Source organism: Emiliania huxleyi (genome assembly GCF_000372725.1).
Source record: "Emiliania huxleyi CCMP1516 chromosome Unknown EMIHUscaffold_123, whole genome shotgun sequence".
Classification (NCBI taxonomy): Eukaryota; Haptophyta; order Isochrysidales; family Noelaerhabdaceae; genus Emiliania; species Emiliania huxleyi.
Window position 1 is genome coordinate 321122 of NW_005201360.1, and position 10805 is coordinate 331926.

Sequence of the window (10805 nt, forward strand, 5' to 3'; positions counted from 1 at the left end):
CTAACCAATGCCCGACTCATTCCTCAATCAGAGTGGTCGCGGAGACGCATCAGGCGATCGCCAGCAGCCTGGAAGGTCCGCTCCGTGCCGTTGGGGTATGTGATCGTGGTCGAGAGGGGGTGCTCGGCGCAGGTCTTGTCTCCCTGCGTGTCGGCGCAGCTCTTGTGGTTGGACACGCCGCTCAGGTCGATGCGGGAGGAGCCGCTGGTGAAGTACGAGTGCTCAAAGGCGACCTGCAGCTCCTCCACACCCTTGACGTAGTACGTCTGGCTCGTGGCGCAGCTGCACTGCCGACCCGCGTTCGTGCGGTCCACAACCGCGCCGCCACAGCTGGCTTCTTTGGCGCGCGTCGCCGCACTCTGGTTGCCGCACTCCCACGAGTACTCGTACGTCTCTATGATGGACGTTGTGAAGGATATCGAGCCAATACCTTTCGTGACGATCTCCTCGGGCTGAAGATTGCGGCACTCGGGCATGATGTACTCATAGTTGGACGAGTAGACGTAGTTGTGATCCGGGCTGGCGCAGTAAGAGTAGTATTCGCTCGAGCGGTTGAGAGTCGGCGCGAAGCCGTAGCGCCCTCCATCCTCCCACGCGTTCACCACGCCAAGCGGCCGCTCGCTAGCCGCCCACGAGTTTGAGGTGATGACGGTGGCGATGAAGGCAACTATAATGCCGGTCTGCAGAATCCGGTTGGTGAGGCCGACTTGCCAGATGTCGACGCGGACGTGGCGCGCGGTGCGGTAGTAGAGGTAGGGCTTGATGCGGTCGAACAGGCTCATCTAGGCAGCAGCTCGGCGGGTGGGCGCTCGGCTGCTCGGCGGGCGGTGGACTGGCGCCGGGACACCAGCAGCCGCTGTTGAAAGAGAATTTTCACCTGTCGCGCGTTCGATCAAAGAATTACTGAAGGTCGACGCTTCGGCCGGCCGGGGCGCGCGCGGGGGCGGCGGGTTTGCGGGTCGTCTGTGGGCACGAGAGTGATGTGTCATGTGTGTGTCCGCCTTGGGCTTGGCCCTTGCGTTTGTCCCATAACATCGACTTGGGCTCGGCAGCTTGTCAACTACCAGCCGAAGCCGGAGTCGGATTCTCTTCTAACATCGAAGGCTAGCTCAAAAAATCTTCAAGTGTTTTCTGTAGAGATCGCAAGACCAAGAGAGAAGAGAGATCGCCAGTGGAGTACAGGAAGTCCACTGCTGGTTTGCGGACGCGGCTGATCTTGGAGATGAAGCTTTTCCTTCTTTGCAACCTTTCCTTCGCTTAGAGTTAGTTAACCCTGCCCAGCGCCTCTCCTTGTCGCGATGCGCTCCCCACTCCCGTTCACCTGTCCCCCTATCCTTCCAAGCAAGACCCTTGCTCTCTTAGGGTACCCCTAGGGTTCTGAGGGCCGGATTTTTTTAAGACCTTTTAAGAAATGAGGAGATTTGGGGGCTGAAATTGCCATTAAGAGATTGCAGGCACGGGGGGATCCCTCTTCTAAGACCGTTCAAGAAAATCGGCCTCACCGGCCATGCGTCGGCTGGGTTCCGCGCCGTTTTCTCCAATACCGCCGTTATTAGGCACAAACAAAACCGCCTCTGAAGACACATCTGTAAGCCATACTCGCATAGGGGGCGCGTGCTAGCTGACTGTAGCCAGCTTCCCGGCCTCCGGCGTCTACCGGGAGCCTCCCGGACCATCGACCTCGGGAGCTCTCCCCCGCACCGTTTAAGCGTTTTAAGACACCGTTTAAGGAATCGGCGGCCCAGCAGCTCTTAAAACCTGCCCGGGCAGGTTTTAAGCCGTTTAAGCCGCAGGTGCCCCAGGGCCCACCCTTTTAAGCCTAGGGGTACCCTAAGCTTGCTCTGCAAGGCCTGCCAGGAGAAGCGAAGCGCCGCCCAACCAGGTGCTGCAGCGGGTCCGACGGAGGGTGTGGTGGCGACACGCACGCGCCGCCCGGACCCCCGGACTCCCCACGCCGATATCGGACGCGCGAAAGATGAGCGGGTAGCGGCTCGAGTAGGCGGGCGTGCTCGAACTCAGCGAGGGACACCCCGGAGAAGGGCTTGTCAAGAGACGTGGACGACTTGACCTCGACGCACAACCGCTACAGTCCGCGTGTTGGGTCTCCAGAGCGTCGTGAGATGCTGCGCGCATTTCACGATATTACAGTAATATTTATCAGCCACTCGATCCCGCGTTCCCGCCGCAAGGCAAGGTCCGCGCTCGTGAGGTCGTACCGCTCGCCCCGCTCGTTGACCCAGTTGACACGTGCATTGTAAGTTCCGACACACCTTGGCAGCCGACGGTGCGTTAGGAGCTCCTCGTTTACTGTATCCGAAAAGTCAAAATAGCTCGCAGAGCGAGCACACAAACCTCAAACAGCTGCCGCTGGCCGATGTGCCGGATCGGAAAACGCGCGACATCTCACACGTATGTTGCGAGCACGGCCATCGCGCCGAGGCCGCAAAAGGCTGCGCACACCTTTGGCAGGGCGAGGGTCCCGCCGCTCTCGGCGCTGTGCTCGTTGTGAGCAAGCTCATCGGCGAGGATCTCGACAGCGCCCATGTGCAGAAAAGTGCCTGCCGCGAGCGCCGTGAAGGCCGCGGGCAGCGGCCTGCGCGGAAGAGGTGCAACAGGCTCGGCGCTCGGCACGCGTCAGGCGTGCGCGGGCAAACGCCGCACCCGTCGGGGTCGGCGGCGGCGGCGATCTGGCGGCCGAAGAGGATCCCGCCGGGAGTGAGCAGCGCAAAAGTGACGATGACAGCGCTTGCCCTGGCCGCCGCTATCGGCCTCCCTCCAACCCTGGCGCGGGAGACTGAGGTGCCGAGCGCAAATGCGGCGAATGCCTTGTGGGCGCCGACCGCAAGCATCATAGACCGAGCGTCGGCAACCACACCCATCGCGATGCCCTCAAAGGACGCGTGAAGCCCAAAAGCGGCTACTGTGGCGAGCGCCGAGACGGAGGAGGTTGCGCTCCCTACTCCGACTAGGTATGATGGCCTGCGGTGACCCGCCTCGCAATCCTCTTCGTCCGAGGGCTCCTCCTCGTCCGATTCGTGTGCCTGTCTCGGGCGGCCGCCGCCGCAGCCGCAGCTGGCTAGCCCCAACTCTGCAGCAATCAGGCAGAGCAGGGCTGAGGCGCAGAGGAGGAACGAGGCCGGGAAGGGCCTCTCGTCCCCACCGTGGAGGCGGCGCAACCCGTGCCGTCCGGCAACGATCGCATCGAGCTCGGTGGCCTCGGGGAGGAGGTGCAGCAGAGAGGCGCCAACGAGGAGCCCGCCAGAGAAGCAGGCGCCGACCGAGAGGAGCGCGGCGCGCCCGACTTCGGACATGCAGAGCACCTCACGCATTGCGAGCGGGAGTAACCCGCCAAGGAGTGCGAGCACAAAGAGAGCGAAGGCCGCGACGAGGTGGTTCATGTACATTCGGGACCTGCACTGTGTTGAACTTGCGTGAGGACGCACGATGCCCATGCACTCGAAATGGGACATGGCGTGGCGAGTGCATGGCCAGCCATCTTCAACGACCCGGCGAGTCTGCGGAGGAAGGTAGCAGTCGATCCAGCGCTTCGGTCAATGGTGACACCATGGAATGGCCATAGAGATCACTGCGTGGAAGCGGGAGCCGCGTCTCCACGTCCTCCAGACGCCGCTACCTCGCTGCTCCAGACGCCTCTCCCTCGGTGTGGCCTCGTCGCATTTTACCACCTCCCAAAGGCCTCCGGGTCCTCGCTGGAGTGCTTTCTCGGTGCGCAGCCAGAGTTCGCGTGCTGCCTACGTGGGACATGCGGCTACTGCCGGACGTGGAAGAAGCGCAGCCCCAACGATTGGCCGCACTGGTGTCAGCACCGTGGATTGATACCAGAGCAGATGTGGAAGCACTTTGAGCGGGTAAATAATCGGTCCGACAAAAAGGGACCCGCAACTTTCTTGTTGCCAGACGACCTCTTGCGATGGGACAATGCGATGTTGTATCGGCTCAACTTCCGGGTGACTGTCTCCTTCCACAGCGGCCCCGTGGGCGATGTGCCCGGCATGCACACGAGGGCGAGCTCGGCTTTGCGCTTTGCATTCTTGCGAGATCGCGTCTTTGCGAAGAGAGGATGCACCCTCGTCCTTGCCACCTTGCTCAGACACCCTGTTGCGCAGCTCATCTCCGCCTGGGAATACGTGCACGGCAGACCCAACGGCCGTGCAATCTCCCTCGTAGATTTTGCCGTGCAGCACCGAGGCTCACTTCTCGGCATATGGCCGACTCTGTTTCGACATTTCGACGAGACGTTCGGCGCGCATCAATATGGCCAGACCGCAATGACGAGTGCCTTGGGAACCTACGCAGCGCGGACAGCTAGTGCAGCGAACCCATCCGCGACTCTTAATCCATTGCTCGATCTGTTCGATGTTGTGGGCCACGTCGAACGCTTTGACGAGAGCCTCTTGCTGCTGATTGATGCAGCCGGACTGCAGGAGCCGCGCGCTTGCGCCCGGCCGATCAACGTGCAGTCGTGCGATGGCGCCTGCCCGACGAATGCGAGCAGGTGGGACGCCGTGGCTGCGGCTGTGCCAAAGCTGGTCGAGTGGTACGCGTCGCGGCTTACCAGCTTTGATGCCAGTATCGCGGACAAGGGCGACCGATTCCGAGCGCGCGTGCGGCTGCTCTCGGAGCTGCGGTCAGCGGAGAACTAGCATAGCGCCGTGGATTCGTGAGTCGGCCTTGGCGGCGTGTCGTCGCTGTGGCGGCCAGGCGGCTGGAGAACAGAGGACCACAGCCTCATCCGCACCGCCGACGGCGCTGTCCATGTTTGGGGCGAGGGTGCTCACGGCTGCCTAGGCCATGGAGAGGACCTGTCGACGAACTAGCTGCTCTTGGGGAGGCCCCCGCAACCCCCGGCCACACCACCCCCCAGATCCCACACAATAATCAATATCAACGTAATATCTAATCTAATATGACGTGAAAGGCGGTTAGCATTAGGCGAGGGGTCGCTCGAGAGCAAGTCGACGGGACAAACGGTGTGTGGCGTGTGTGCCGGGCGCGCGCGGGTGCCCCGCACCGCCGCCCCCCTAGTAAGAGCCGTGCTAGCTGCTACTCTTACCGGCCGGTAGGCTTTCACTTACACACCACATGAATGTCAATGAATGTCACACACTGCCGCTGCGCGGATACGGCAGCATGAGCGAAACTCGCGCGTAGTGCGGCTATAAACGGATACCTTCTCGTCATTCCCCTCAACTCGACGCCACCGTGGCGACGGCTCCAGGGGCAGTGTAGGAGGAGAGCGTGAGGCGAGCGGCGCCGGCGCGACGGCCTCTCCGCCCCTCCTCTCCTCGCGGCTCGCCCCTGCCGCAGCTGCCGCGCACAACGGAGGCCGGCGGGGCGAATTGTGGCGCCGAGCCGGCGCCGCGCCCCGCCCGCTGCCCGAGCGACCCTGCGCCGCCGCACTGCGCCTCAGTGGCCGATGAGGCCGGTGTGGCGGTAGGTTGACGAGTAGCGCATCACCTGCAGACACGTGCCAGGCCTCGTGAACTTTGTGTGCCGAGGTGCGGCCAAGGAGCGACCGGGGTGCGGCCGAGGAGCGGCCGAGGTGCGGCCGAGGTTGCTCGGCAGATCTCGGGCCCGTCTCGCCTTCTTGTTGTAGCCGTGCTCCTCCGGGTCCTCGGGCTGCTCGAGCTTCTTCAGAAACTCGCGCGGGTGCGTCCCCTCCGGCACCTGCAGCAAGGCTCCGAGACACTGTTCGGGAGAGCATCTTGAGCAACGCGCGTCCCCCTCGGGCACCTCGCCAACCTCGGCTCCCCTCGGCGCCTCTCGGCGCCTCTAGACTCCTCTGGGCTCCTGTCGCATCTCGGCCCATCTCGGCTCCTCTCCGGGCACCGCTCCGCCGCCGGTCATCACGACGGGCTGCTTTGGCTCGCCGTTGATGTTGCCTTGCTCGGAGATGAGCTTGAGCAAGTCAAAGCCGTACACCACCTAACCTCGGGCTCACCTCGGGCTCACCTCGGGCTCACCTCGGCTCACCTCGGGGCATCTAGGCTCCTCTCGGGTCGCCTCGGGCCGTCTCGGCTCATCACGGCTCCTCTCGGGGCCTCTCGAGCCTGAGCAGCCACCGGGCCGTCTCACGTCATCGTCAGATCTCGGCGTGATCTCGGCGTGATCTCGCCTTGCCGAAGACGGCGTGCCAGCCGTCGAGCTCCTCCATCTTTCGGAAGGTGACCTGAGGAATGAGTCAGGACTGGCGTGTGGCTGAGTGAGGCGAGCTCCTCCAGCGTTCGAAAGGCGAGCCAAGGCAGATGAAGGCCCGACGTCTCCGCGTGATCTCGGCGTGATCTCGGCGAGAGGCGCACGTGGAAGCGCGGCGTGCGGCCGTCGACGAGGGAGAGGATGCCCGGGTTGAGGTGCGGCAGCTGCCACTTCGCCTAGTGAGCATGTCCCGGACACGTCCTGGACCCGTCCCGGACACGGGCGGAATCGCGGCTGCCGCCACTCTGCCTCGCCCATCACGCTCTGCCGCACGAAGGCGGTGTGGTCCTGTCGCATCGACCCCTCGAGCCGCGTGTCGCGATCGCCTGCACGGAGGCGGCTCCGAGTGGGGGCAGGGAAGGGCCGAGAAGAGGCGAGAGGCTCCGAGAAGGTGCAGGGAAGACCCCTCACCTCGGCCGCACCTCGGCCGCACCTCGGCCACACCTCGGCCACACCTCGGCCGCCCCTCGCCTCGGCCACACCTCGGCCACACCTCGGCCACACCTCGGCCACACCTCGGCCACACCTCGGCCACACCTCGGCCATCTCCCGGCCACCTCCCGGCTACCCCTCTCGCCTGCCACCAGGTAGTCTCCCGGCATGATCTTTGACACCAGCGACGCCCTGCGGCAGCTCGGCTCGAGGCGGTCGGGGGCCGGGCTCGGGGGCTGGGATGGGCGCCGCCAGGGTCAGGGCAGAGGTGCAGGGCCAGAGCTGGGGCCGGTGCAGGGCTGGCGGGGCTGCCTGTAGGTGGGCTCGTGCTGCGACTCGAGCAGTTCGACAAAGCGGCCGACTGTGCGCGGCATCAGGTCGTGGAAGAGCTCGACAACGAGGCGGCCACGGGTGATCTGCGGATCGCGGCCCATCTGACGCCCAATCTCAAAGTCCATGTAGCAGTGCCGCGCTGCCGGGGTCGGATCTTCCTCGATGCATGCGCGCGCGCGCAGCGCGTCTAGCCGGCGCTGCTTGGCGGAGTTCTCCTCCTCGAGCTTCTCGCGCTCGTCCAGCTCCGATTGCAGCTCCTTCCAGGCGTCCTTGCGCGGCCGCTTCTTGGTCGAGAAGTTCATGACGCGCGCACACTCTGCGCCAGCACCCTGGGTTCCAACTTTTTGCGGGGTATGGTACGGTACATCCTGACCGCCCATCCCCGGTCTCCGGGAGGCTGGGTCTGTCAGCAGGCGGGGTATGGTCTTGAGGTGGGTTGCGTGAGCCTACCATACCATAGTCCATACCCCGCAAAAAGTCCGAACCCTGGAGCCTGGTGCGTGGTGGGGGGCAAGAAAAGAATTTTTGCGGGCGAACACACACGCACTTGCCTTCGGGCCAATCCGCTAGGTTGGGCGTGCTTTCACAGCCTCACGAGAGTACTCTCAAGTTTGCACGCCGCGACACCAGTTCTTACTTCGCAGAGGGTCATCTGCAGCGAAGAGTCACTCACGTCTCACGAAGCTCGGTGGATGGGAAGTGCCCGTGCTCCGGCCCCGCGCCGTCGATCGTGACGCCCGAGAGCGTCACGCGCCGCGGCGGGCCGCCTGGCTCCTCCGGTGGCAGAAAGTTGATGCCCTCGAGCTGCGACGAGGCGGGAACGTACCGGACGCTGTAGCGTGCGACCGGCGTGCCGCCCTCCGAGGTGTGAGGGTCGCCGCGGTGGAAAATGAAGCGCGTGTGGATGATCGCGTCGCCCGGCTGAAGGGCCGGGCACTCCTTGATCGCCTCGAGCGCGGCGTGGCTGTCGGGACTCAGGCTCTGCATCTCGCAGGTCTGAGGCGCCTGCCGGCAGCTGGAGGCGTGAAGAGACGCCGTTCACGCCCGAGGCGGGCTCTCATCTCACAGGTCGGGTTTTGGGCAGATATGCATCTCGGCGCATCTCGGCGCATCTCGGCTAATCTTTCCTCGCCCGGCGGAGCAATGACCGCGCGCTGCGGCAGAAAGTCGGGCCGGTGCGAGCCGGGAGCATAGGCCAAGCCGCCGCCCGCCCCCGCATCCACCGCGTCCAGCGCGACCCACACGTTGACGCCAGGCCCGGGGCCGTCTCGCTTGGTCGGCCAGAAGAAGAAGTCGTCCACGTGCCTATAGTGGAAGCCCGAGGACGTGTCTCGGAAGTGTCTTCTGAGCTGGGCGGGGCGGACGACGAGCGCGCCAGCCGCAGCCGCGCTTGCCGGGAGAGAGGGAGAAGAAGCCGTCGCGAAGCACGTGGAGAGGCTTGCCGCGCCCGGCGCCACGCACCTCATCCGGCGTCAGTTGCTCGGCAGCGGCCGCGAGCGGCGAGCGGAGCGCCACATCGAGGAAGCAGGCGTGCTCGCGCCACGCCTCCGTCTTGACTGTGCCGTATGTCTCCGCGTTGGGCATCATGGTGCCGACACTTCGGCGCACTGCAAGCACTCGGTCGAGGAGATCGCCCTGCAGCAACCCACGCACAAGCACGACGCCACTCTCGTAGAACTCTGCGACCTGCTCCCGGCTGAGCGGACCCTCGCGGGCGAGGTCGGCCTCGGACGGAGCGTGGAGCTCGTGGCCGGCGGCGAGCGACGATGCGGACGCAACGGCGAACTTGTCGAGAGGCGGCGTCGCGGCCCTACACATATCGTCCACGGGAAGCGGAAGCAGTCGGAGGTCGCGGAAGTCGCCGGAACGAGACAAGAAAACACGTTTGAACCAATCTTAACCATTTTATTCTCTTTTGCTACATGTATTCTAGCATGCATTGCTAAATCTCTCTCTCTCGTCGGAATGTGAGACCCACACACCAAAATCAAGAGAGAGAGAGCTTCCAAGAATCTCTCTCCAAAATCAACACGCCCGTCAGCCCGGACGTGCCTGCGGGCGGACGGCAACGCTTGCCACTCTCCCCGTGTTCACGCGCTTGGCTGCCGAGAGCACTTTCAAAGCGTCACTGTGCGGCGCGAGCGGCGGCGGCGAGCTTGTTGAGGTTGCCGCGGTTGCGCCTGCCCGCCTTGGTCATGAGGGGCACCATCTCCCGGCCTTCCCAGCGCCACACGCCGCCACGGTGGGAGGTGAGCAGCGAGGCGGTCGGCGCCGAGAGGCCGAGCGCCTCGCCCGTCACCGAGGCGCTGCGCCGCGATGGCTCGAAGCGGAAGACGAGCGAGGGCTGGAGGAGAGCGGTGGCGAGGGAGAGGAGGTTCGTGCTCAGCGATGCCGCTAGGGCAGCCAGCCCGCTCTCTGAGGAGAGCCCGCCGGCCCCGCCCGTGGCTCCAGACCACGCGACTGCGGCACCTTTGAGCGGGCAGCGGGCGATGCGCGTCCCTTCATCCCACGAGCAGTGCGAGGTGTCGTAAAGCATCAGCGGGGAGCCCAGCCCAGCGACGTGAAATACTCCCAGGAAGGGCAGGCCAGGCGGCGACCCGCCCTGCAGGCTGCTCACGGGAAGCGTACCCGGCTCAACTACGACCAGCGACGGCGCACACAGCCAGAGCATCGCCACGAGCAGCAAGGCCGGGTGAGCCGTCGCCAGGTGGAATGCCTGCTCGTGGGGTCGCAGTGACCAGCAGGTGCGGCCCGAGTAGCGGCTCTCCCAGTAGTCCCGCGACACCTGCGCGCACGAGGCTCGGGTGGAGCGAAAGTGTAGCACTGAGCGAAAGTGTAGCACTGGCGCAGAGATTGAGGACGCCTCACCGCATAATTTCTCCGCTTTGTCCAACCGAGGCCCAGCGCGAGGAAGAAGCGTTGGGTAACGTGGTGCCCGACCGCGATGAGGCCGGCAGTAGCGATCGCGACGAGGCCGGCTGCTGGGAACAGCATCGAGCTGTGTGTGTGTGCGAACCCTCTCCGTTTCGGAATCGTAGATAAAGAATTCGCCGCGGGCCGATCCCTCCTTTGCCGTCCTCCCTCGAGTTGTTTGTTTTCTTTCTTTCTTTCCCTCCTTTCCTCAGCATTTCTTTCTTTCTTTCTTTCTGGTACTGTGGGAAAGAAAGAAAAGGAGCCGGACGGGTAATGGAAACAAGCAGGGAACCTCCGGGAGAAGGAGAAAGAAAGAAAAGAAGAAAGAGAAAGACACCAGCCAACGGAGCGATGGGATAAATAAATAAATAACACGGGCACGCCAAACGAGGGGTGGGAGAAGGACAGGGTCCCCACCTGCACGAGCAGGATCTTGTAAGGACGATCAGGGACACAGGGGAACGGGAGCGGGGAGCGCGATGGGAGCATGGCACTCCGCGAAGTCGCGCGTTTCTTACAGCTAGTGCGCGCCAGTCCCGTGCCCAGTGTAAAAAAGAAAGAAAGAAAGAAAACAGACACGCCAAACGAGGGATGGGACGAGGACAGGGTCCCCACCTGCACGAGCAGGATTTTGGAAGAACGATCAGGGGGACAGGTGGGGCTCTCCTGCTCCTGACAAGGGACACGACAGGCTCGCAGCGCGGTGCGCGGTGGACTCCCACAGTGTATAAATAAATAAATACAACGGACATCCCAAGCTAGGGCTGGGTCGAGGACAGACACGTCCCCACCTTTGCAGGATTTTGCAAAAGCGAGGGGGGAGGGCGCATCGCCGCGCGGAGAGGGCTGGGCACAGGGCACAGGGGATCTCTCTCGCATAGGATATGCACTCGGCGGCACGAGGGCAAGGC

At 63.9% G+C, this 10805-nt stretch overlaps 3 protein-coding genes across 3 annotated transcripts; all 3 read right to left on the minus strand.

The window, feature by feature from the left end:
• Window positions 1–23: 23 nt before the first annotated feature.
• Window positions 24–1035, minus strand: EMIHUDRAFT_225270 (hypothetical protein; the record flags this gene model as incomplete). The annotated part of the gene is made up of 2 exons (XM_005790060.1): window positions 24–777; window positions 974–1035. The coding sequence occupies 2 exons, from the start codon at window positions 1033–1035 to the stop codon at window positions 24–26; spliced, it is 816 nt and encodes a 271-aa protein (XP_005790117.1).
• A 4030-nt stretch (window positions 1036–5065) lies between these two features.
• EMIHUDRAFT_454849 (peptidyl-prolyl cis-trans isomerase) lies at window positions 5066–7222 on the minus strand. Its single transcript, XM_005790061.1, has 8 exons — window positions 6961–7222; window positions 6794–6840; window positions 6466–6542; window positions 6321–6392; window positions 6137–6190; window positions 5851–5946; window positions 5605–5688; window positions 5066–5478 (listed from the first exon to the last, which is right to left on the minus strand). Exons 1-8 carry the CDS (start codon window positions 7104–7106, stop codon window positions 5428–5430), a joined length of 627 nt encoding a protein of 208 aa, XP_005790118.1. The 5' UTR covers window positions 7107–7222; the 3' UTR covers window positions 5066–5427.
• A 1884-nt stretch (window positions 7223–9106) lies between these two features.
• Window positions 9107–9975, minus strand: EMIHUDRAFT_225276 (hypothetical protein; the record flags this gene model as incomplete). Its single annotated transcript, XM_005790062.1, has 2 exons — window positions 9107–9766; window positions 9850–9975. 2 exons carry the CDS (start codon window positions 9973–9975, stop codon window positions 9107–9109), a joined length of 786 nt encoding a protein of 261 aa, XP_005790119.1.
• Window positions 9976–10805: the final 830 nt, after the last annotated feature.